Here is a 25996-nt window from a genome sequence, read left to right on the forward strand (position 1 = left end):
GGTTGCAGCGCTAGTGCACCGAGACGCTTGTGAAACTCAAAACCCCGAGTTCCAGCGTCGGCCACCCCTTGGGACGCCTGTGGGGGCCCAGTCCCTTGGAGCACTCTGTCCTGACCCCGCCGGGATTCGGGGGCGCCTTCTAAGGGCCAGGACCGTCCACGAGACCCTCCTGGACCCTACGACGTGTAGAGGGGAAGTTGACCCCTTTACGGAGGGAGATCAGGCCAGCCTGCTATTGGCAGACCCTGCCGTGGGTAAAGGGCGTGGCAGCAGATGGTCATCCCTCTTAGGGAATGGAGCGGCAGCTTGGTGATGTCCACCTACCTCTGCCACACCCTGTTCTGGAACCGCTGTTACTGCAGGTGGTGGGGCAGGGGCACAGCCGTGGACAAGGACCGGGGTCCATGGACCATGCCAGTCAAATGTAGAACGATCGAGGGTTGGAGAGGGTTGGAGAGGCCGTAATTGGAGGCATGTGTAGTCAGGGTCAGGATCAGGGCTGGGCTGAGGGAAGGGCTGTCCAAGCAGAGGGCAGGCCCACACAGAGGCAGAAGTGATACAGCCCGGTAAGATCTAAGCGGAAGGTCTGTGAATTCAGTGACCACCCACAGTCCTCCCCAAAACCTGTCGGGACACAGCTGGAGTCTGATAGTGAGCACAGCTGGATTCTGATTGTGAGCGCTGCACCCACAGAGATCGTGGCCTGGGGCTCATTCCCCAGCTTCCACCCTTCATTGAACCATTATGCCGCCCAGAAGGGGCTCACGGGAAAGAATTGCCTCCATCCAAGGACTTCAGCGCCTGCTATGAGCTTCTCTGGTCGAGGAAGTACTCAGACCTCTCCTGGAGATAGTGCCGTCATTGTCCTCATTGGTCACCATTCCCCACCATTTTTCTCCAGGCCACCTCCGCATGGCATCCTGTGTTGTCCTGTGAGTATCCAAGTTTTTAAACTCTGAACTCCTAGCTTAGACCCTTACTCACCCTACCTGGCAGGTTCAGCAGGAAGCAGCATTTTCCCCAGGGGGTTCCAGGGAAGAGGTGGCAGGAAAATTAACTATTAACCAAGAACAGCAGTAGAGGAATGTGGAGATGCCAGCGCCTGACAGCCTTTGCCACCCTTAGGCCCAACGAAGAGAAGGGTAAAATGGTATCCAGCCTGCAGTGAGCTGGAGGTTGAAGATAGGTTCACCCAGTGGGAGCTGTCACTGTAGAGGACAGTGAGGTGGGGCAAGAAGAAAACCCTAATCCTTCCCTCCCACACCCTATCACCTGCCAGCACTGTTCTTTGGCCAAATCCACCTAGACTTGGAGGGCAGGGAACCAGAGGTCCAGCCCATTGGGGTCAATCTCCAGGGGTCAGAGCCAGGTAGAGAAGAAATGCAGGGAGGCCCATAGGAGAGAATCAGCCACTCAGGCTCTGCCTCAGAACCCTCCCCTTTGTCAGGCAGGGACCTCATGTCACCCAGCATCTCCCCTGGACCTTTCCCCACCTAATCTGTACCCATGTCTCCATTTCTTCCTCACTACCTTCCCAACAGAGGTTTTTGAAGGAGTCATTAGGGCTCCTGCCCCCCCACCCTTTCTGGTCTGTCCCTGCCTATGTCTCCCACTCAGCTGGGGGTCCTTCTGATACAGAAAAAATATAACTCCTGATCTGTTAGGTGTCAAATGTGCCAAGTTGGTGATCTCATAACATTGTGAAATAAAGTTACCAAAGGAGGAAGTTATCCCAAAAGAATTAAAAGCATCACACCACAGCATTATATGTGCATCCATGTTTACAGCAGCACAATTAGTAATAGCCAGATCTTGGAAACAACCCAAATGCCTATCAACTGAGGAATGGATAAAAAAGATGTAGTATTTTTATACAATATAGTACTACTCAGCCCTAAAGAAGGAAAAACTGGAGACTTTTATAGGCAAATGGATGCAACTTGAGAACATACTCATAAGTGAAATAAATAAGACACATATGTATAAACATATTGTGTCACTAGTATAAGAAGCTGAAAGAAACAACATATGTATATGTGTATGTATGTGTGTGTGAATATAAAAAATAGATAATAGTTATACTACCCATTTCTCTTAAGTTAACTAAAGAGAAAGATTTGTGCTGGTACTGTTCAGACTATTGAATGCAGATGTCTTGTGCTCCAGGTGAATGATTTGAGGATGACAATGCACAGTGTATGTACCATTGTTGCACCCTGATTGACATGTTTTAAATTTTTGTTTTAGTTTTTTTTCTTTTTATTCTCTATTTGAAATAAATTGGTTTTGGGGGGGGGGAAGGAAGTTAGAGTTTTATTGGAAATAAAGGCAAAAAGAATAGCTCCTTGATTTCCAGGAGGGGTCCCAAATGGGTGACCACCTCAGCCTTTTGTCAGGGGTAATTTATATAACAAAATCACAATGTAAGTACAACGTGGATCAAACTACAATCAACTGCCGGGGGCTTAACTCAGCAATTTAAGTGCCTGCTTGGCAAACACGAGATCACGAGTTTCAATACCAAAAAAAAACTGCAATCAGCCTATAAAATTATGAGTCTAGCTGCTGAGCTAATATTGATCCAATAGGGAAACGAGTCAACATAGCAAGGATACATGGAAAAAGCAAAGACACTTTTGGGAAAGGAGGAGAGCTTGGGTCCAGATGTTCTGGTTACACACCTATGTGTCTGATGCCTGTCTGGGCCCACTGGACTGAGTAGTGCTAATGACACTATAATCTCAAGCTGCCATTTATCTCTAGGGAGCCATGAGGCCTTGCTATCCCTTCGCCATCCCGAGGCCTGGTTGCCCCCAGCCACAATTCCGATGTCTGTATTTTTTTGTACTGACTTCTTTGAGGAGCCCAATCCCTCTCTGACTTCATATTAATTTCTATCTAACTTAGGTTCTGTAATACTTCCTCAGAGTGGAGGCGGGGCAGAGAGGCCTTGGTCCCCAGGTCCTTCAGTTTCATCCCCATCTCTGAGGGTCCTCTCTCCTGTTGCCTGTGACACAGTTTCCAAGGTTCATTTGATTCACAACCCTGAGAGCACAGTCAGGCAAAGACTCCATTCATGCATCCTAGGTAAAATTGGGGCTGCTACCCCCAAAGTGATCTGTCCCCTGCCCCAGCCTCGTAACTTCCTGAGCAGAGTGCTCAGGTGGGCCACCCACCATTCTCTGAGAATTAAACCTAAACCATGAGATAGGAGTCTCCAGATCTTTGTTTTACAGTCAGATATATTTTCCAGTCATTCAACCCTGACTGGCCCCTTCCACTGGTCCTGCCTTCTCTGGGCAGTGAACCTGGCCAACAGCTTGGCTAAGTCTAGGCGCACAACCCTTCTCCAAGCCCAGTGTTATCTTTGTGCCTGCTCAGGATAATGCATAGCTGTCCCAAAAAAGCCATTCTTGCCTGACCCATACCCTAAGTCCAGAGTAAGCTGCTCCAGGTGTCTGTAGCCATGCTCTGCATGGGGAGACCCAGGATCCAATCCTGGCCTGCCTACCCCTTCTTCTGACCTCACGTGTCTGTGTGCAGTATTTGTGCACAGCACATGCTCCTGAAAGCACAGTGTGGCCCCCACTGCTCTGGGTTCATGAACCTCATGGCCCCAGGAAGGTTCTGCTCACTGGCTTTCCCTGGATCTCCCTTCCTATACATTCTAGGACCAAAAGCATACCTTACCCCCCTCTCCATCCCTTTAAGATCTGTGGCCTCATGCCTAGACTCGCAGGCTATGCACATACACACGCATACACACAAACACACACATGCTGCTTTTGCTTCACTCGGTATGACCAGTCACATGCATTGCACTCTGCTGTGTGCTGGGTTCTGCACTCATTCCCTGAGGAGCTCAGGCCCTGAAGCCAAGCAAGGTAGAGTTGGGGGAGACCTACAAATTGGGGCCACATAGTTCACTCTGCTCTAAGAATCATATGCAAAGGGATGTGACAACCAGATGAAGAATATCAGGACTGCAAAAGGCAGAGAGAGAGAGCAAGAAAACTAATTGTGCCCCAGGACTGTGGAAAAAGATGGAGTGTCAGGAAGGAGAGACCCACAAGAGCAAGTTGGCTCATAACACTCTAGGGCAACATGTGGAGACCAGCACATCTGTCCAGACTGGGCTAAGAACCTGCCCCCACACTTGGGGATGGGACTCAGGGCATCTGAATTTACCGTGGGATCCCTCTAAGTCAAAAGTATGATCCAGCCAGGGATGGTGGTGCACACCTGGAATTCCAGCACTCTGGGAGGCTGAGGCAGGAGGATCAAAAATTCCTCCCCATCCTGGGCAACTTAGCAACTTATCTCAAAGTTGTCTCAAAATAAAAGGAAAAAGAAAATAGGTGGAGTGGGGTGGTGGGGAAGTAGCTCAGTGCAAAAGCCTTGGGTTTAATACCTGATAATAAAAAAAAGTGTGGGGGCTGGGGATTTAGCTCAGCGGCATAAGCGCCTGCCTTGCAAGCAGGCAGTTGTGAGTTCGATCCCTGGTACCGATAAAAAGGAAAAAGACAAAAAAAAATTTAAAAAAAGAGTGTGACCTTGGCTGGCAGTGATATGGCACTGTGATAATGACTGTAAGTATAGATATGGTGTTGGTATCCCTATAGCAGATGATAGGAAACTGGAGTGGAATTTGCAGGTATGCCCAAGGCCAGCATGTCACCTGCCACCCTGCAGGGCACTGATGGGCTGGAGCACAGCAAGGGAAGGGAATCTTTCTGCCCGATGTTAACTGAAAGCAAACAGTGGGCCTTCTGGCAGGAAGTGAGGAGGGGCCAGCCCACACTGGAGCTTGGTCTGCTGCCACCAGCTGCTCACGTTGCTGGAGGAGAGGGGGCTTGCAGCCCACATGTGGACAAAGCCCACCTGAGTCTGTGCACCCCAGGGAGAAAAAGCAGGAACAAGAAAGGCAGATGCCCACACTGGGTGTAGCAGCTTCCCCTTAAGGACACAGGGCAGAGGCGGGCTGGGCAGGAGGGCAGCAGCTGCCCATCCAGCCTCAGTTTGAGCGCTGGCCCAGTATCACAAGCTGGTCTGGGAGGAAAGACGGCAGTGCAAGGCACAGCTGCCGCCTCCAGGCATCAGGCTTGAGGCAGAGCAAGTCCCAAAGTCCTAACAATGAGGTGCAGCCCCAAGCGCGATGGGCCAGGGGCTGACAAAAGCAGAGATGACATCCCTACTTCACAAGACAGGTAGTACTGCCAAGCCTGAGAGGTAGACAGAAACTGGGACATGGTGGGTCAGGGGACTCTAAGCTTGAGTCAAGAGCAGAAAATGGAGTTTGGGACAAGTCCCAGGGACCCTGAGGTGGCAGGCAGAGGAGGATTGTGATTTGCCAAAACGGATGAGGAAATAGCAGGGGATCCAGGAGGCTGGTAAAGAGCAATTCAAAGACTGTTAGGTGGTCTAGATGGATGGTGACAAGATAACAGAAATGGGAATTCTGTGGCCTGGTTCTATGATCCCTGACACCACTGTAAAAAAATGAGACCTCCCTTTGCTCCTTGTCCTTCCAGAGGGAGCCAGTCCTTCCTGCCTCAGACCTCCCTGGGATGCCTGTGTCCCTCAAGTCTGTCACCATCTTTCAGCCAGACAACTGCAGGGCATGGTGGGAGGGGGTGGAGGGGAGACAGCTCCGGACCTACTTGCAGACAGAGGTGACAAAAGTGTTCCCCAGGCAAAGTTAAGCCAAGCCCAGCTCCCTGCAATGAAAACAAAGAGCAAGCGGGGATGGGGGGAGGTCTCTACTGCAGAGAGGGGAGGACCAAGGACCTGGGGATAAAAACCCTCTCCTCCACCAGACCACAGGCTCTTCGGGAGCTCTTCAAAACTCCCTCTCCACCTTTGAACTTCTGTGCCATCTTTGTGTTGCCCAGTTATAGTGCTAATCTCACCAAGGCAGTTTAGCCAGAACCTCACCCACAGCACAGAATCCTTGCCCTCATCACCCTGAAATCCCTCATCTCCCACCTCCCCTAGGTGATGTCTGCTAACCCCGACTGCCTCACAAGCATCTTTAGTCTGTCTGCCTGGAAGCTCTCTTGCTTAATAATATTCCACCCACCTGCCTGCACCCTGACTCCTTGACTGTAAACCTCCATGTGCAGAATTGAGCCCAGTTCTATACTGAGGTCTCTTTCCTCTTTTTTTTTTTTTTTTTTTTTTGTACCAGAGATGGAACTCATGACCTTATGCTTACTAGGCAAGCGCTTGAGCCACTGAGCTAAATCCCTGGCCCTTCTTTCCTCTTTTTGCACTAGCTCCTGAATTAAATTGGTCTTTAGCACCGTAAGTACTGACTAGCTGTGGTCTTTTTCAGAGAACACATCTGTTACCTGCCTACCCTGGGCATGTGGAGTCTGAGCAGGAACATGGGTCAGCATCCTGTATTTTAGGATCTTTTGCTGCTCTATGGCATAGGAGCCTAGGAACAGGCCAGAAAGTCTTTCTGTAGGAGGAGACAGCTGCTGTGCAAGTCCTGGGAACTGAGTGGGAGTGAGCTCTGTCCAGCCAAGAGGCCAGACTTGGGACTGTAGGCTGGCCTGAAGCCCACAAGTGTGGACAGAGACATCCTGGCTCTCACAAGTTGCAGACTGATTCAGAGGCCTGGTTTCTTCCCCCACCTGCAATACGTGACCTATAGTAGGCTGTGTGAGAAGCTGCCTGGCCACTGCTGGATGACCACACAGCCTTCCAGCCTCCTCGGGGAGGACAAGGAAAGAAGTAGGCAGACACCCCTAGTGAAGTGTTTCATGAACACATTTGAGTATCCCTCTCCCTCATTCCCTCCAAACAGCTTATAGATACATTACATAGGCATGGAAATTGTTTTACTGTTTTTGGTTTGGTTTTGTTGGTACTGGTAATTGTACCCAGCTACATCCCCTGCCCTTTAAAAAATATTTTTACTTTGATACCAGGTCCTGGTAAGTTGTCCAGGTCAAGCTAAGACCTCCCAGCCTCCTGCCTCAGCCTCTCGGAGTGTTATCATTACAAGCGTGTACCACCATACCCAGCTATGACAATGGAAGTGTATCAGACAAAAATGTGTGCCTTCTCTGGGCCCATTAGATTTCTTCTATATTACTTCGATGGAACTGTTTTAAAATCACTTCTTCTCCTAGTAAATTTGAGGCAATCTGTGAGGATTAAGTTCATCAGTACCAGAAAAGTCCAGCCAAGCAGCCTTGTCCTTGTGTCAAGGCATCCTGGAGTGGGTCTGGGGCTGGTCTGGCAGTCCCCCAGCTGTGGACAACCTAATGCCTGCTCTGCATTCCCTGGGAACAAGCCACACTGCTGGAAGCAAGAAGCAAACGTCATTAGTGAGTGGTTTTAAATCACATTTTTCAAAATTGGTTTGTATTTATATATTATTGTACCGCTAATTATTTACTTATTTCTAACAAAAATAGATACAGGAAAGGAAATTGAAGGACAGTATAGCAGTGCTAAATTCTCACCTACAACTTCAGGAAGACAATAGACAATGCCTCAAACAATGTCAAGAAATGGCATACAGATTTATTCCTGAGAAGTTGGGAAACTGATCATGGCAGTGCACGCCTGTAATCCAGAACTCTGGGAAGCTAAGGCGGGGGGAGGGGGGGTTGAAAATTTGAGCCTAGCTGAGACAACCAAATGAGTTAGTGAGACCCTGTCTCAAAAGTAAAAAATTTAAAAGTGCTAAGGGTGTGGCTCAGTGTAGAGGCACTGGTTCGATCAAAAGAAGGCAGGAAGGGGAGGGAGGAGTAAAGGTAGGGGAAGAGGTAAAGAAAAGGGGGAAATTATGATCTAAATATCAGAAAAAAACAACTCAAATAATTGAAAAAATTGGAAAAGAAAGAGGCGAAAGGAGTGCAAATGGGGAGGGTGGGCCAAGGATATCTGTACTTTGTCATAAGCCTTTTGGGGCCAGGCCTCAGGGAACAGAAAAACCTCTAACATGACACAACGTAGTCCGAAGTGCAGCCTACAGAAATATTCACCTAGCTGCCAAGAAAGCCCTTTGGCCTTTATCACACCTGAATGCCTCAGACAGGGACAGGAAGGACATCACACTCAGATCCCTCTGTCTCCCTCTGGTCTCTAATACAGGTAATACCTTGAGCCCTTTTCTGATTCCCTCCCCAAAACCAATCTTTTGCTTACCTTATGTACCCTTGCATATATGATAATTTGATGAGAAACTAAGAGTAATTATACATTGGTAAATTTTCAGGATTTTTAGAAACTCCTGTTGCAGAGGTACTTATGCAACTGTAAAAACTAAATGTGTGTACACTCCTGACCCTTCCGCTAGTATCTATTAACTGTTCAAGATAGTAGATGACAAATTAATAACATGTCATATTCAAAAACTTTCTGGATCTTATCCTTGAAAGGTTCTAGCCCTAGTGTAAATTACTGTACAGTTATGGCGGTGGTCTAACATGGCGGAAGGCCAAAGCAGGAATGCCTACCACTTCCTGCTTCTTCTTCAGCCCTAACTGAAACTCCCCTTCCTGTTTGCATGCACAGAGAATTCCCATCAGTTCCTCACACATCATCAATATCTGCCCCAGGCACCACTTCAATCAGCAGAGGTCATATAACTCTTTGCCTGTCTGTATCTGGTCAAAGGAGACAGCCCAGCCACCATGGGTTGTGTGCTCCTTTCCATGTCCTCAACTCAATAAACCTGTTCATTTTATATTTTTGCTTCTCTATTGTGCCAAAATCTTCTAACAATCCTTATCCTCCTTACGGGAAGCCATTACTAGCTCCTCTTGGTGGAACTCTTAGTTAAAGTTGTAACCTAGTTCTAACCAATGCACCTCCTTTCTGTTCTGTATGTGCCGTTTCAATAGAGATTAAAATTCCATCTCCAGTAAAGACTTAAGTTTCAGTTTCTTGTAATCCCCCCACCCCCCTTCAGCCTATCTGCAATACAATGTGCTGTCCTTAAGAAACGTTTAACTACAAGGAAGTTATCAAACTGGATCAAAGTTTGCAACATTCCTGTGGTTTTCGGCTTTAAAACCTAACCCTTTTAGCTGTAAGGCATGCAGTCTCCAAATTGACTCCCAGAGATTGCGTCGCCAGGCCTGGCCAAAAATAAAGCCTTTGCTCCCCGAATTTTAATTTCTTGCTTCCTTGGTTTTATTCCGGGGTCCGAGCTATCACATTTGGGGGCTCATCCGGAATGGAAGCAAGACCCCTGACTCAATTCTGAACACCTAAAAGTAAGTACTCTGGAGGGATTAATTAGACCACGGTCAGTTCGCACATTGGGAGGGGACGCCCTCAATTTTGGGAGTGGGAACCTCCCAAGGACAGAGTCAATTGGTTTTTTGGGATGAATCTCGTCCATTTGTGACTCTGCCCCATGAGGGGATCCACTCCATTGGTTAATTTGTTAATTCCTCCAGATCCCAAAATTTGACCAATTCCAAAGTTTGGCCAATTTTTGAGCAAAGGCCATTTTTGCTGCAGCTTGTCTTGTCTTGTTTGTCTGACCATGTGTCCATTTGTTCTAATTGTTCTCCTTTTGGTAACCCCAAATCTAACAGAACATTCTCTCCTAGGAAACCCTTCTATGAGCCTAAAATGAACAAAGGGATTTAGATATTTATGTTCAGTGTTTCTGTACTTTAGAATTGTCTGCCTGTTTGAATTTGTTACTAACTTAGGGGCTTGTTGCCCATTTCTGTTGCAGGATCCATATGGCTTATTAGACTCAAGGTTCATAATAAAAAAATTATTTCCTTTAGCTCACCAAACTGTGCACGAAGCAACCTTTGTTTGTGTCTTTAATGTTGTGGCGCCTTGTTTAATGTTTTAGTCCTCAATTGATTACTTGCAACCTCGACATGCCTTTTAAAAAGAGCATTTTTCTTTCTGGTTAAAATGTAAACATATCTGCACATATATATGTATATTTATTGTTTTTAAGAATCATATCAACTTTACCAAGTAAATTTTACCAAAATAGCCCGCCCACTGTATGACTCCCTTAAGGGAGAGACTCAAAAGTCATTAAACTGGACAGACGAATGCAAACAGGCCTTCCAGCAGCTCAAGCGGGCCTTGACAGAGGCCCCAGCCCTGGGACTCCTTGATGTTACCAAGCCGTTCACCTTGTTCATAGATAAACTCAGGAGCATTGCCAAAGGAGTCCTAACCCAGGACACTGGCCCTTGGAAGAGACCTATAGCCTACCTCTCCAAAAGACTGGATCTGGTGACAGGAGGATGGCCCCCCTGCCTGAGAATCCTAGCTGCTGTGGCAATGTTACTTAAAGAGACTAAAAAAAAAAAAAAAACTTACTTATGGACAGAAGATTTCTGTGGTGATCTCCCACAGTTTAGAGACTCTTATCAAAACCCCTCCCAAAAAATGGCTCTCAAATGCTAGAATTTTACACTATCAGGCCCTGCTTCTAGACCCAGAGTTGGTAGTTTTCAAGACTTCTTCAGCTTTAAACCCAGCTACTCTTATGCCTGACGATGACCTGAGGAACAAAGGACACCTCTCCATGAGCGTGCTGACATCCTCTAAATGCAGCAGAACCTATGGGCTGATCTTACCAACCAGCCTTTGGGAAATGCCGACAACTATTTCACCAATGGAAGCAACTTCATCCAGAATGGCAAACGAGTGGCCGGGGCAGCAGTGACCACCGAAAAGGAGGTACTCTGGGTTAAGTGGTTAGAGCGTGGCCAAAAGGCAGAGCTCATTGCTTTGACTGAGGTGCTAAAACTAGCCACGGGAAAGAGGGTAAACATCTATACTGACAGTAGATATGCTTTTGCTACTGTACATGTACATAGAGCCATCTATCAGGAGCGAGGTCTCTTAACCTTGGCCGGGACTAAGATAAAAAAAATGCTCCACAGATCCTAGACTTGCTGGCAGCAGTCTGGCTGCCTCAGCAGGTTGCTTTTATTTACTCTAGGAAACAATTTGGTAGATCAGGCCACTCGAAAATAGCCACTACATCAGAGGGGCCAACCGAGGAGGTAACTGCTCTGATGTTGGTTCCTCCCACTTTATCAGAACCGGTCTACATAAAGAAGGACCTGCAGTTAGAACCTCAACTTGGAGCGAAATCCCCCACCCCAGGGGGCTGGTAGCAGTTACCTGATAAATGAGTACTGTTACCAGAGGCACTAGGGCAGGAGCTGTTACACCAGGCTCACCAAACTACCCATTTAGGGGGAACTAAATTTGCTGAATTGTTCAGAAATTGGTTTTTTATTCCAAAACTCTCCAAACTGACCACCTCTTTGAGCTCCAGATGCCCACAGTGCTTGTTAGTCAACTCAGCCAAGAGCTCTACGCTGGAGACCACTCGACATTGAGGAATTGTTCCAGGAGAACATTGGGAAGTAGACTTGACGGACATGGTAAAGCCTGGTTTACAGGGGCACCACTATCTCTTGGTATTAGTAAACACCACTGGCTGGGTAGAGGCGTTCCCTACTAAGTCCAAGTCAGCTTTAGTGGTAGTTAAAAAGCTATTGCATGAGATCATACCTTGATTTGGCCTCCCACTATCAATGGGGACTGATAATGGCCCGGCTTTCATAGCCCAAGTCACCCAAAAGTTAGCCCAGGCATTAAAGATTAATTGGAAAACTTCACTGTGCCTATCGGCCACAAAGCTCAGGACAAGTAGAACATATGAACCAAACTCTCAAGGACACTTTAGCTAAGCTGTCTTTAGAAACTGGTGATAATTGGGTGAGCCTTCTTCCCTTTGCACTGTTAAGAACTAGATGTACCCCATATGTTTCTGGAATTTCCCCCTTGGAAGCTATGTTTGGAAATCCCCCTCAACTGGTACTGAGACTGTCAGAGGACAAATTAGTTGAAATAACTAACCAAAATCTCATTAAGTCCCTGCAGACACTCCATCCTGTGTTGGCCTCAATCCACCAGCTGTTTAGATAAAAACACTCGAACCTGCCTTCAGAGATGCCACTCAAAGCACCCATCGAGCCAGGAACTTCTGTCCTGGTGTGACATCATGATCGAGACTCCCTTGAACCCCGCTGGAAAAGACCTTTCACCGTGGTGCTCAGTACCCGCTCTGCCATCAAGGTAGCAGGAAAAACTGCATGGATTCACCATACTCACGTAAAGCCACTGGAAATAGCGGACAATGAGGGACATACTCAGTGGACTATACAGCAGACTGGTAACCCCTTAAAGTTAAAATTGACTAAACATAGTTAGATTATACCAGTCATGAACTGCTTTAGCTTGCTTGCTTTTGCTCTTTCTATCCCACTGCTGGGGATTTTAATAACATTGATGCTGACCTTGCACGGCGGCTTTGGTCCCCCTGTAAGCAAAGAACAATTGTTGAGATCTTTGTATGGGAGCCCCTGTGATTGCAGAGGAGGCTATACTAAAGATAAAGACACCGGCTGGGGGGAATTATACATACAATAGGAAAAAGGGATCATGGTCCTTCCCACATAAATGATAAATTATATAATATAGTCTTCAGACAGATTGTGGGGACAAGTTAGCATTCCTTGTTGCTATACCCTCAGTTACAAGGGGTTTGACTCAAATGTGGATGTGTAAGTTAAAGCCCCGCATGATACCTAACAAAGGCAGCCAGCCAAGGCCATGTTCTCACAATTGTTCTTATTTAAAAAAATAATGTTTCCCCAGATACATTGCCACCCCTTGATGCTGCCTAAATCGTGGGGAGTTGATCTGGATGCTCAAACTTCTGATATTCTAAATGCCACTCATAAAGCCTTAAATGCTTCCAACCCAATTTTGGCTGAAAATTGCTGGTTACGCATGGCACAGGGCTCCCCCATGCCCCTTGCGATCCCCACCAATGTTTCTCTGACCACTCTGGAGGAAAAAGATTACTTAAATTGTAGTGCTGGTCCCCTCTTTAGAGTACAACCAGTAGGCTTCAAGGACTCTCCCTGTCTCCAAGAAGGTTTTCATAACAATACCTCCGACATTGACATGGGGTTTGTTGTGTTTACTAATTGTAGTTCCACAGTTAACCAGACTACCTCCCTTATCCCACCAAAGGACAAGTATTTATTTGTGGAGGAAATATGGCCTATACTGTCTTCCCAACTACCTGGCCAAGGACTTGGCCTCAGTCACAACATCAGAGGGGAATGTTGTAACCTAGTTCTAACCAGCGCACTTCCTTTCTGTTCTGTATGTGCCATTTCAATAGAGATTAAAACTCCATCTCCAGTAAAGACTTAAGTTTCAGTTTCTTGTAATCCCCCCACCCACCTTCAGCCTGTCTGCAATACAATTTGCTGTCCTTAAGAAACGTTTAACTACAAGGAAGTTATCAAACTGGGTCAAAGTTCGCAACATTCCTATGGTTTTCAGCTTTAAAACCCAACCCTTTTAGCTGAAAGGTGCGCAGTCTCCAAATTGGCTCCCAGAGATTGTATCGCCAGGCCTGGCCAAAAATAAAGCCTTTGCTCCCCAAATTTTAATTTCTTGCTTCCTTGGGTTTTATTCTGGGGTCCAAGCTATCACAGTTAACTGTACTTGTATTAATCCTATTGATTCTGTTATTTGGCCCAAGCATACTTAATTGTTTCTTTGGCTTTGTCTCCTTCAGACTTAAAGCTGTACACCTACCCAAGATGAAAATGCCTGGTTTCTACTGAGGGCCATTGGTTAGAAGTTCTGCAGAGTATCCCTGACAACTACAACCCTTTCACCCTGGAGAAGCTAGACCACCCATTTCTTGCTCATGGCAGTTTGGGATACTTCTTTAGCGAGGGGAATGTTGTGGGTTTTTTTTTTTTTTTTTTTTTGTCTTTTTCATTTTTATCGGTACCAGGGATCCAACTCACAACTGCCTGCTTGCAAGGCAGGCGCTTATGCCGCTGAGCTAAATCCCAAGCCCCGAGGGGAATGTTATAGGCAGCCGAATTAGATAAAAATATTATAGGCAGTCAGACAGGGCCAGGCCCTCGAGGAAGCCTACAAAGATATGTTGTGACCTTAGAGGAGACAGATACCTCCCATTGTGGGCCAGATCCCAAGACAAAAGGCAAAATGCATGCAATCACACCCTAAGTATTGACATTCTAAATAGGTATGGATCACCTTGAGCAGGCCAGGAGTCACCATCCCAACCCCCTACAGGAAGAGTCCCTCCTCCATTAAGAATGCCCAGTTACTACGTGACTGGCTTCCCCATTTGTCCCGGATTTGGTCAATTTTACCTGAACAATTAATCTTATTGGTTGACCATAGTCTGTCCCACCTCATGCCCATCTGCCTTGCAAGTTCTAAGTGTTCTCTATCTTGGACCCATCTCACCTCATGATTTGACTCTTTAAAAGTCTTCATAAAAGACAAAATCTTTGGCAACCCACTCAGGACCCCTTCTGTCTCTCTTAGACAGAAGCTTTCTTTCTTTCAATAAATATATTCTGCTCTTTAAAAAACATACATACATACATAAAAAAATAAAGACTCCTGTTGTATTTTGTCATTGGTGAGCGAGCCGTGAGGTCCAGACTATTCTCTTTCCAAGTAAAACTCTGCTTATGTGTGTGTGTGTGTGCGCGCGCACATGCGTGTGTGTGCGTGTGTGTGTGTGTGTGTGTGTGTGTGTGTGTGTGTGTAGTGTGGATCAAATCCAAGGCACCCTGCAGGCTAGGCAAGAGTTCTACTTAAGCTACAGCTTGAGCTACAGCTATTGTCATTTTATTTGGAGACAGTGTCTGGCTCTTCCTCATGCTCCTGCCTCTGTCTCCTGAATGGCTGTGATCACAGGCATATACCACATCAGCTGCAAAACTCCTTTCCTTGATGCTCTGGTCTCTATGTTTTATTTGTACACTTCCCAGTGTATGAATTAGAGCCCCGGGGGGACATCGCCCTGAAGGTGTCTCTGTGAGTGTAAAAGTAGGGGCCGGGACAGTGTAGAACCTTTGTAGCCCAGCAGGGCCACACCATTTCCTAGACATTAGCTCAGATGTGAGGAAAGCATATGTCAGTTCTCGAAAATCACAGTAGGCATTGCTCTTCAACTATGTGATCAGATTGGTTTATTCCCATGAAACTCCCCACATAGTTGGTTCCTCGGGAGAGTGTTTTTTGTTTGGTTGGTTGGTTTTTTGTTTGTTTTTGAGACAGAGTCTCACCAGGCTGGTCTCCAACTCCTGAGCTCAAGCAGTATTCCTGCCTCAGCCTCCTGGGTACTGGAACTACCCACTTCTACCACCATACTGCATGGTGGGGACTTTTTTTTTTTTTTTTTGCTTTTTGTTTTTTCAGTTTTTTGAGACAAGGTCTCACTATGCAGTTTAGGTTAGCCTTGAGTTCACTCTGTAGTCCAGGTTGGCCTCAAACTCACAGCAATCCTCCTGCCTCAGCCTCCCAAATTCTGGGTTTATAGGCTTGAGTCACCACATCCAGTATATGGTGGGGATATTAAAAGAGGAATTTCAAAGTGTAAGGCAGAGAACTGTCGTGGAAATGGAGCACAAAACAACCACAAGTGTGTGTGAAGCCAAAGTAGCAAACCATACTTAACCTTGAAATAAAGCAATCAGCCCACATCCCATGGTGCAAACACAAAGCCACAGGGATTCTTTCTCCCAAAGAAGACACAAAGCTCCTTTTTCCATCTTTGGATAATGCCATTCCTCTTCTAGATATGACACATTGCCTCTTAAATAAATTTACTTCAGCTTAACTATTGAGACGTAAAGTTCTCTGGAGACAGTGTAGAGGCACATGCCTGTAATCCCAGCCAAGGGAGGGAGGCTAAAACAGGAGAGTCACAAGTTCATGTCCAACCTGGACAACATAGTTAGACCCTGTCTCAATGAAAAGTAAAAAAGGGCTGGGAATATATCCCAGTGAGAAAATCTGGATTCAATCTTCAGTACTACAAAATAAAGAAATAATAATTAATGCACTTTATGTTAGATGTTTGGGAAATAAGTCAGGAAGAGAGAAAAAATAGTTAACATTAAACAAATAGATTCAAATGAACACAAGTACAAAGTACTCATAACCACTACCGCCCAGGACTCTGAAACTGGCCACATGATCACAGCTGACACTGACAGCTGTCTGTTTCTATGCAGCAAAGCAAGCACCTTCATGGCTGACCTTAACCAGAATCAGAAATGGGCATTCTGGGAAACATAATGAGAGAGGGGACTACAGGGCAGGATAGGGGAGGAAGGGAGAGAAGCTCAGGGCAAGACCCACCCAGAAAACCTGATCCACACCAGGGCAAAAGTGATGCCTCTGTTGTCCCAGACTCAGGTGAGGTAGCTGGGTCTTCCTAAGCCACTCCAGAGACAGCTATTCTCAGGCATTTCTGGGGCCGCATATGTGGAAGAGGTATGGATGTGAGCTTCTGGGAGCCACAAGCTTGAATCCAGGCTGGGGGTTGGGGCAACCATATAGCTATCCAGAGGCTCCACCCAGAGAGTTGTGGAACAGAGAGTCAATGTTAGCCCGGGTTCCTGTCCTCATGTAGCCCACCCCACATCTGACGCTGATTCCACTCTGAGTGGGGAACACCTACCAAAGGAGGGCGCTGTACATAGTCCTAGCTGACACTCTTCACCCACCTCCTTACCCTGTTCTAGACCCCAGCCTTCAGCATTTCCGCTGTGTGGGGGCTCTGGTCTCAGTGAGTGATTGAGACCCTCATCCTGGCAAGGTCAGGGCCCCTGGTTGACTGACCTGGTCATCTCATCTTCCCGGAGAATGTTACTCTGGTTAGTGGCTTCAGGCCTTATGGGAAAGGGATGGGGAAATCACTGCTGTTCCTGCTTACTGTAGACAGTAAAATCATAAAAATCCTTCTGCATGGACCCAGCTCCTCTGGATCTGAGAACTCTCAGATCTAGAAACTGGAAGACATTGTGACTTTCTACCAGGGAAGCTGACAAGGTCCTTCAGTTCAGGGTCACTCAGCTTTCTTGTGGGATATGTAAGTCAAGCAATGCCCTAGTAGCTGGTTACTCATCCCTCCTGGCCTTGGGAGTACTGTGGTCACTATACACTACCATGAAGCCCCACAGGTTTGTGCTCCTGGATGCCACTGCCGTGCTCCTCACTGCCTGTTTCCATAGTTGTGTCCACCTTGTCCTGGCAGCCTAGCACACAGCTGGTCCTCCCAGTCCAGCATCCTACTATTCTCATGGACATGAGGGAGTCCAGTTCCATGGCACCACCTCCACAGGGAGCCCTGGCCTACTACAGGGAAGAGCCCCTGCTGAGCTTTCCAAGGCCACTGTCCCCTGCCTTGCAAGCTCCACAGCTCCTTGGTGGGAACAGCATCCATGTTGCTGCAGTCTCCTGGTTCCTGCAGTGGGGTCTTAACCCATCTTTGGTGGGAAATCCTGTCAGTTCTTTCCCTGGGGACCTGGGAGATTTAGGTAGGACTTGGTCTCAGGGGGTGTTGGAGTGACGACTGGGACAGGGAAGGAGAGGAGAGGAAGCAAAATAAAGGTGAGAACGTGCTCTCAAACTTGCATGGTGGTACACTTCTGTAATCCCAGCTCTCTTTGAGGCTGAAGCAGAGGGGTCATAAATTCAAGCCCAGTCTAAGCAATTTAGCAATTTGACAAGACCCTAGCTCAAAAAAAAAAAAAAGTCTGGGGACATAGCTCAGTAGAAAGCTCTAGGGCCAATCCTTTGTACCATACACACACACACACACACACACACACACACACACACACATACACATACACATACACAGGCAGTCTCAAGTGCAAACGTTTAGAGAGATTTTTTATCAGATCTTGCAGGAAAGTTCCCTCCCTGCTATCCTGACAAGAAGCAAAACTTGGCTTGTTCCCCATACCTGCCCTAATGAGTTAAGGGTCATGGTCATCAAAGGAGAGACAATTCTTAGGGACATCCAGCTTTTCTACATAAGTGGGCTCGACAAGTTCCAGTGGCCCAAGAACCATCTCCTAGTGAAGTTGGGAATGAAAGCTGGAGGCCAGGGGAGCAAAAGATTGACCAAAAGAAAACTAAAGGCATTTGGCTGGTGAAGTTTTATAATCCAAGGAACTGAGCATGGTGGTGCATGCTTCTAATCCCAGCACTCTAGAAAGCTGAGGCTTGGTGACTTGATGAGACACCATCTTCAAAACAAAACTGAGGATGTATCTTAGTGCAAAGGCCCTATGTTCAAACCCTCAATCCTGGTGGGGGAAATCAAGGACTCTCAGCACTGGGTGGGGACACCAGGTCTCATGACTCCCCCAAGTGGCCTAACAGTGGTAAGTTCCACTCCACCCCAGCACTGCATACTACATCTGGACTCTAACGTGCTTCAACTCACCTCCCCAAGCATTTACCTTTTCCTCTCTGTCTCTCCCATGAGGATTTAACTGCATAAGCTTATTCCCTGGACAAGGTCCTACAGGATAGAAGGGGAACTCTTGGAGAAGGACTGGTCAAGAGCCGTGCTCTGGAACACCTCCCAAAATAAAGACAATTAAAAACACCTTAGAAATAAAGCCTCTGGGGCAAGGCAAATCCAGTGACAGAAGCATACAGACAAAGACACTATAGTTCATTTTAATTTATTTTTCATGGTTTCTCACTTACCAACACATGGGTAAAACATGGCAGGCTGTGTTAGTAAAGGAGAAGTAGGGAGGGAAGAGGGCAGGAATCAAGCAGCCACACATGGGACATCAGGTAACGCAAGAAGTGCTTGGGGGCCAGAGGTAGCCGGTGGCCTCTTCCCCCAACACACTTTCCTGCTGCCAGACTTCAGCAGTTGCTGCTACTTTTATAGCCCCTGCCCCAGACGATTTGGTAAACAGCCTTTCTGTTGCTTCCAATCCTTGTCCCCAGTATATTTTCTCCACCTCTCCAGCCAGGAGGCAGGGTATACCAGGCAGACCCTCTCACAGCCTGGTCCAGAAGACCCCTCTCTTGGTGTCAAGGCACCAACCCCTCGAGCACCATCTGAACAGCCTGAGGCAGGGCGGGGTTGTCCCAAGCTCTTGGGAGGGGGTCTCTTCTTGACCTTGCAGAAAACCCAGGAATGCCCTCTCCGGTTCTTCAGTAGATGTTAAAGCGCCACAGTGGGGCTTGGGATGCTGGAATGTGGCAGCAGAAGGTTAGAACTCCTCTATGGCCTGTCCCAAGCGGAACCCTGTGCTGCACAGAAGGAAGGCTTACCTTCCATCCAGAGAAGGGCTTCCTGGGACTTCTTTGCACTCTGCCATGCACACTGCTGCAAACACGGGCATTTCCATCAGAATCACACCCACCCTGATGCATTTCCATCCTAACAAGTATTTTCTAGGCAAATGCCACCAAGAAGCCAATTCAATGCCTTGATCAGTTTTCCACCTAGTCCTGGTAAATTTCTACACCCCTTCCCGGTTTTCTCTTTGAAATACTTCTCACCAAGATCCATCTTCTCCCTGTGTGTCTCCATATAAATACCTTATTCTCTGGATAGTGTTTGGAAAATGTTAATTGCTTGTCACAGGAAGTTTTCTCTTGTTTCTGGGAAGCCAATTTTTTTCGCAAGAGAAGAAAAACAATGTGGCCACCTCCGTCTCGGCCATTGGCCTTAGCCGTTGGCTTCTGGGCTATCAAGTTTTGTGGATGGATTCTAGGAGTGGGTGTGAATCTGTGAACCTGGAACTTCTCGAGGAATGGAGGGATGATGGAAGTCTTTTCTTTCCCAAGGATACTCCAAGCGATCACGAACTTGGGAGCAAGACGTCCGGCAATCTTCACACGTGCGTGTAAGAGAATTCACAGGTCAAAACAACCCGTCCCCCCACCAACCCCTTGAGCGCGCTCCCCTGCGCTCGGATCCCTGAGGCGGGCGCTTCACGCATCAGGGCGCCTTCTCTGACGCCGGAGCAGTGGACCCCGCGGTTGGCTGGGCGCGTGGAGCTCCGCTGGGGGGCGCGGGCCGCGGTGCACGCAGCAGCCCGAGTCCCCGGGAGCGGCCTGCACCGTGAAGCTGGCGCTCGTGGCGGCGGATCTGTACCTTGTGGCGGAAGCGTTCGCCGCAGTCCTCACACACGTAGGGCCGCTCGCCCGAGTGTGTGCGCCGGTGCCGCAGCAGGTTGGAGGAGACGCTAAAGCGCTTGCCACAGTCGCTGCACGCGTAGGGCCGCTCGCCCGTGTGCGTGCGCTGGTGCTGCACAAGTGCCGAGCTCTCGCTGAAGCGCTTGGAGCAGTAGGAGCAGGCGTAGGGTTTCTCGCCCGTGTGAATGCGCTGGTGCGTCACCAGGTTGGAGTGCTGTGAGAAGCCCTTGCCACACTCTCCGCAGCGGTGTGGCCGCTCGCCCGTGTGCGTGGCCTGGTGCCGCACCAGGTCCGTGCTGCGACTAAAGCCCTTGCCACACTCCCCGCAGATGGTTGGTCGATCCCGTGCGCGCCGCCGCCGTCGCTGCCGCGCAGGGGTCAGAGCTGCACTGCCCGCTGGGCCGGGGATGGCCACCACAGCCGGTGTGGCCACGGCAGGCAGCACCATAAGCTCCTGCAGTACCACGTAACCCGGAGGAGCTACCACGACGGCCGCCGGAGCCCCCGGGACCGTGGCCCCGCTGGCCCCTGCAGCAGCGGGCACCAGTTCCAGCTGCAGCTCGGGCTGAACGGGGGTCAGTTCCAGCTGTACCTCCTGAGACTGTGCGCCCAGGTCCACGGGGGTCAGCTCCAGCTGCACCTCCTGCTGCTCTAGCTGCTGCTGCTCCAACTGCTGCTGCTCCAGTTGCCGCTCCAGCTGCTGTAGCTGCTCCTGCAGTTTGAGCTGCAGCTGCCTCTGCTCCTGCTGCCGTTCCAGCTCTTGCTGCCGCTCCAATTCCTGCTGCCGCTCCAACTCCTGCTCTGATGCCAGGTCCACGGGCATAAGCTCCAGCTCCACTTCTTCCTCCTCCTCGGGCTCCAGTGCAGCAGGAGGCTGCTGAAGAGGTTCCTGCTGCTGTTGCTGGAGCTGCCCTTGCTGCTGCAGCAAGAGCTGCTGCTGGATCTGGGCCTGCTGCTGCTGGAGCAACAGCTGCTGCTGTAACTGTTCCTGCTGCTGCAGCAACAGTAGCTGCTGTTGCTGGAGCTGCTGCTGCTGCTGTTGGAACTGTTGCTGCTGTAGTTGTTCCTGCTGTTGTAACAGTTGTTGCTGCTGTAGTACTTGCTGCTGCTGCTGCAGTATTTGCTTTTGCACTTGGTGCTGCTCTAACTGTTTCTGCTGCAGCAGCAGTTGCTCTTGCGCTTGCTGCTGCTGCAATAGCTGCTCTTGCACCTGTTGCTGCTGTAAGTGTTCCTGCTGCTGCTGCAGTAGTCGCTCTTGCACTTGGTGCTGCTGCTGTAGTAGTTGCTTTTGTGCTTGCTGCTGTTGTAACTGTTCCTGCTGCAGCAACTGTTGCTGTTGCACTTGCTGTTGCTGCAATTGTTCCTGTTGCTTCTTCAATAGTTGCTCTTGCACTGGCTGCTGCTGCTGCAATTGTTGCTCTTGCACCTGCTGTTCCACCTGTCCATGCTGTTGCACTAGCTGCAGCTGTGGTGTCAGTTCCTGGTGTTGTTGCAGGGGCTGGTGGTTTTCCCGTAGCTCCTGTTGTACTTGAGGCAGCTGCTGTTGCCCATCCTGCTGCTGCTGTTGCAATTCTGGTTGATGTTCTAACAGTTGGTTCTGTGGTTGCTGCTGTTGTGGCTGCTCAGCCTGTGAGTGTTGCTGTAGTTCTGGCTGCTGCTTTAACTGCTGCTGTGGCAATTCCTGCTGTAGTGCCTGGGCTTCCTCCGTGATCTTACTGGCTGCTTTTGGGGCTGAGACTGCTGGTAATTGTGGACTGCTGCTCCCCTCTTCCTTCTCTTGACTCTCACTCCTACCGCTGCCACCTGTAGTGGAAATGGCAGGAAGCCAGGAGAGAAGGATCTACAGGCAGCTGTCTGGTCCAGTGTCTCAGGAACTGCCCCTTACCCTTCCCACGCACAGCCAGTCAAGTGTGCACTAATGAGTTCAGCAGAGACTCAAAAGCATTAGATCATGATAATGGCAGCATGGCAGATGGTGCCCAGGGTGGATGGAGCAAGTAGTCAGGGTAGAGTCTAGCTTAGAAATATACCCAAGGGGCTGTTGGTTACCTCATTCTGAACCCCAACTTTCTAGCCCCTTCTCTGGGCTTCTTTTCACACAACTTAGAACTTGGCACCTCTACCAGAACACATGCCAAGAGCTCCAACACTGTTGTCTGTGAAATCCCTTGTGCTTCATCCACAACCACTGGAAACCAGAGAACCAGGCATTCCAGCAGCCCCATGCTGAGCTCTGACCTCGGTGATGGTCACACTTTCAATAGATGAACTCAACTTCTCTGTAAATAATAAAGCACTTCTGCAAAGCTGACTAAAAGGAGTACCACAAACAGTTTTGAGAAATCACTAAAGTGGTTTTGAAACCAGGTTTCGTATGGGCAGCCCTTGTTTCAGAATCTGACTTCCAATTAGGAGCTGTCCAGCCCCCTACAGGCTCAAGAGCCTGGAATATTCTCTACTGCCTAGCATGTGCTTGAAAATTCCCTCCAATTGCAAATCCACAGGATTCAACTAGCCGTGTTTGAAATACTCAGAGACTGAAAGTATTTCAGATTGACATTCAGAAATGAAAAAGGACTAAGCCTCATGGGGAGTGACCAATTTATTTCATGGAACTTCAGTTTCCCCTTTTGCAAAGGAGATATATCCTTCTCAGAAATGTTGTGAAATTCAGAAAGGATAAATGTGGAGCCACAGTATTGGGTGTGGTGCAAACACAACAGGTACTCTATTCCTATATTTTTCTCTTCTGCATGATGTCCAAATTCAGTTTTTGTAAGTATTAATATTATACTCCCAGAAAATCCTAACTCTTCTTTACACATATGAACCTAGGAACTTTCTCTATTTCCAGATCTGATTTCAACATATTTCCCCCACAGGATTCTATTTTAATTTTGGAATGGAAAGCCATACTTTGATTGATGAAATTTTGCATTCTGGCCATTTTTCCAGGAATATATTGATTTAATAAAACCAAAAGATAACCACATGTACATAATCTTCTTTTGGAAAAATATTTCTAATGACCCATGCTTAGGCTAAAGATCAGTGAATGCATTTTTCATGGTCACTCACAGTAGCTGGGGGTAAGCAGGTAGTAGATAGTCATGAAAACCTGTCCCTACAGCACGTTTGATATTTCTTAGATGCCTCCTTCTCCCACCTCCTCTGGGAGCAACAGGGACAAGTCATAACTCTGTGTGACTCTCATACCTAACTTCGCCTCATGGCTACTATGACATTTTTATCAAAGGCATTTTGTAAATATGTACAGTATTGCCTGGTATGTATACCCTTGCAAGATTTTTGTCAGTTAAATTTATAAATCAGAAGAATCCTAGCCAGGCACATGCCTATAATTCCAGCACTCTGGGAGGCTGAGGCAAAAATTCAAGCAAGTTCAAGTCTAGCCTGGACAGCCTGGCAACTTAGCAAGATGCTGTCTCAAAATAAAAAATTAAAGAGGGGGGGAGGGGGGAAGCTGGGGACTAGCTCAATGTGAAAGCCCTGGATACAACCCCAAATACTGAAGGAGTGGGGGGAAAGAATCTTTGTTTAGTCCACATGTCCTCATCAACCCTTCCTATTCCACCTGTCCATCCAAAGTCTGTTCAACCCTGCCCTGGACCCTATTCAGTGCCCTTAAAGCATCCAACAGGAAACAGACACTCTGGACTATGGCCACAGTAGAAGGCTCATCCAGCATGGATCCCAGAGGGAGCTCTTGCAAGGTTGATAGCATATTTGCCTCTGGCATCAGGTGAAGAAAAACAGGTGGAAGCAGTAGTCTAAGACAAGAGGGCAGGATTAGCGGCCAGAAGGGAAGGAAGCCACAAAATCAATGCTTGAAACACAAAGTGCAAAGGAGTGAATATTTCTGCCCCAGAGTGCATCTGGTAAGTGAAAACTGAAGTCAGGCCCAGGTAGGAGGACAATGGAGCCACATGACTGTGGAGCATCTGGGACCAAATTCCAGAATGGGGGTTCCCTTGCCAGCAAGACCTCAGGCTGATGAGCCACCTGGGAAAAATCTCAGGGCCAACATGCAGATGTTACTCAAGGTAGCTGAAGTTGTAGGTGTGAGTGGGTATGGGCTGCCAGCCACCCCAAAGTACCTCTCTCAGCTACAGCTGGTCTTGGGTTCTGTTCTCTCTGGGGAGGTCTCATCATCCCTCCCCCTGTCCTCACCTGAGAGGGTGTCAGGCCTTGGGCCCCCATCCTCAAGACATCGCAGCTCCAACACGAAGGTCTCTGTTGCTGGCTCCACCTCCATCCTGGTGGTCACATTGGAGTCCCCAGGAGCCGCCTGTGCTGAGAGGAAGGAAGGGAGCTGTTCAGGTGGGAGGTGACAGCTTCCCTTGGCTATTCAGGGGGCTCCCTTGTAGCCCCAATGAAGCCAATGGCCACTGCTCATTGAATCATGATGATGGAACCAGCCCTCAAAGGGTTGTGAGCCAGAGTCACAGACAGACATTTGGAGGGTGCTCTCAGGTAAGAGAGAGACTGTCCATGTCACATTTCCCCTGCAGCCTTCAAAGAATGTCAGTTCCCTTGGTCTCCCAGACTGCTCTGGGAGCTCGCCCAGCCTTCCAAGGCCAGTGGCAGGCCACACGTGTCAGGTGCCACCCCAGCCTCCTGAGAAAGCAGGTGCCAAGAGCTGTGTAACCCAGAGCTGTGTAACCCAGGGATGCCAACCTGCCTGGGCTCCTAAGCCCACCCTGCAGAGGTGGCCCTACATACGGGCCTCCCTTCTCCCCCATGTCTAGGCTGACTTTCCAAAGTCAGTGCAAACCCTCCTATGAGAGGCGCCCCAGGGCCTCACCTGGGACAGCATTTCCTGCGGCGGGCAGGCCGGCGGCAGCCCCTGCACTCTGGGAGGTGTGGTCAACAGAGGCTGTAAGGTGAAGGCCACACAGCATTCAGCCGGCTCCTTCCGAAGGCACCTCCACCTAGGGAGGCGCCGGCCATCCCGGGTGACCCTTTGGGGTACTCCAGAGGGTTCGCGCTGTCAGGGCTGCCGAGATCGCCCTGGGCCAAGAGAAGGGGCAGAGTGGAGTTCCCGGGCAGAAGTTGGTGGAGACTCTCGACTGGGGGCACGAGCCAGAAGCAGAGCCCCAGATCCGGCGCGGGGCTCAGGGGTCGCCCCGGGAGACCATCGCGCACCGCCGGGCCGGGGTCGGCGCCCTGGGCTGTCCAGCAGAGTGGCCTGGGCTTGGGTCAGCGGGGGCCGCGCGCCACCGGTCCTGGGCGGCCGCGGGCCACAGGTGCCCAGAGCCCTCGGGCGGCCTGGGCCGAGGCGCGGGGCGCGGGGGGCGGGCGCCGCGGCCGGGCTGGGTCCCCGTTCGCTCGCCCGCCCTCCCGTGCGTGCGTCCGTGTGGGCAGCCAGCCGGGCCGGGGCGGGGGCGCGGGGCCGGCACAGGAAGTCCCCCCGGCATCCGCATCCTGTCCCCCGCCCCTGCCGCCCGCCGCGCCCCCGCGCCCCGCGTCCCCGCGCCCCGGCCCCCCGCCGCTGCCACCGCCGCCGCCGCTGCCGCCGCCACTCTAGGCCGCCGCCAGCTCGGTGGGCTTAACCCTTCCCGGCCCGGCCACTCACCGGGGCCGGGGGACCGGATGCGCGGCCCTGCGCGCGTCCCAGCCGGCCGGTGCCGAGAGCGGCGCGCGCTGCAGAGCATCCCCGGTGCGCGTGTCCGCGCGCCACGGTTGGCGACTGTCGCTGCATGGATGCGGCGAGAAGGGGCTCTCAGCAGGCGGTACCACCCCCTCGTGGACACAAGCTTGGGCTGGGGCACCTCCTTCCCCCGCAGGGGTACAAATTGGGGCTTATTAGCTCTTAATTAGGTGATGCTTCTTAATGAGGAGGACCCAGCGGGCTCAGAGCAGGACAAGCCCCTCCGCACTTTGGACCTCTGGTTAGCCAGGACAGGCAGGAGGGGTGTTGGGA

The 25996-nt window shown here is 49.5% G+C and overlaps 1 protein-coding gene and 1 long non-coding RNA gene across 5 annotated transcripts; one reads left to right on the forward strand and one right to left on the reverse strand.

The window, feature by feature from the left end:
- Positions 1–74: 74 nt before the first annotated feature.
- Positions 75–13481, forward strand: LOC134472488 (uncharacterized). 2 transcript variants are annotated; one of them, XR_010042331.1, is made up of 2 exons: positions 75–932; positions 6335–13481. It is a non-coding gene; the product is annotated as an uncharacterized LOC134472488 (long non-coding RNA). The 2 variants fall into 2 exon arrangements; XR_010042332.1 differs by having other exon boundaries at positions 6936–13481.
- A 5078-nt stretch (positions 13482–18559) lies between these two features.
- Positions 18560–25770, reverse strand: Znf853 (zinc finger protein 853). Of its 3 annotated transcripts, XM_063234128.1 has the most exons (4): positions 25649–25770; positions 24878–25083; positions 24244–24366; positions 18560–21855 (listed from the first exon to the last, which is right to left on the reverse strand). In XM_063234128.1, the coding sequence occupies exons 2-4, from the start codon at positions 24972–24974 to the stop codon at positions 19856–19858; spliced, it is 2220 nt and encodes a 739-aa protein (XP_063090198.1). In that variant the 5' UTR covers positions 24975–25083; positions 25649–25770; the 3' UTR covers positions 18560–19855. The 3 variants fall into 3 exon arrangements, with proteins under 3 accessions (XP_063090198.1, XP_063090199.1, XP_063090197.1); XM_063234129.1 differs by lacking the exon at positions 25649–25770 and having other exon boundaries at positions 24244–24361; positions 24878–25548; XM_063234127.1 differs by lacking the exon at positions 25649–25770 and having other exon boundaries at positions 24878–25548.
- Between the last annotated feature and the right edge of the window lie 226 nt (positions 25771–25996).

The sequence above is a fragment of the Cavia porcellus genome, unplaced genomic scaffold (genome assembly GCF_034190915.1).
Source record: "Cavia porcellus strain 051 isolate PalLab524CR breed Dunkin Hartley unplaced genomic scaffold, mCavPor4.1 scaffold_23, whole genome shotgun sequence".
NCBI lineage: Eukaryota > Metazoa > Chordata > Mammalia > Rodentia > Caviidae > Cavia > Cavia porcellus.

Excerpts from the sequence above, each read along its gene's own strand:
- Znf853 (XM_063234128.1), bottom strand. The coding sequence starts at position 24,974 with ATGCTGTGTGGCCTTCACCTTACAGCCTCTGTTGACCACACCTCCCAG. Across the intron at positions 24,367-24,877 it reads CGCAGGAAATGCTGTCCCAG|CACAGGCGGCTCCTGGGGAC; the intron begins GTGAGGCCCTGG and ends CCTTCCTCTCAG. Across the intron at positions 21,856-24,243 it reads AAGGCCTGACACCCTCTCAG|GTGGCAGCGGTAGGAGTGAG; the intron begins GTGAGGACAGGG and ends TTTCCACTACAG.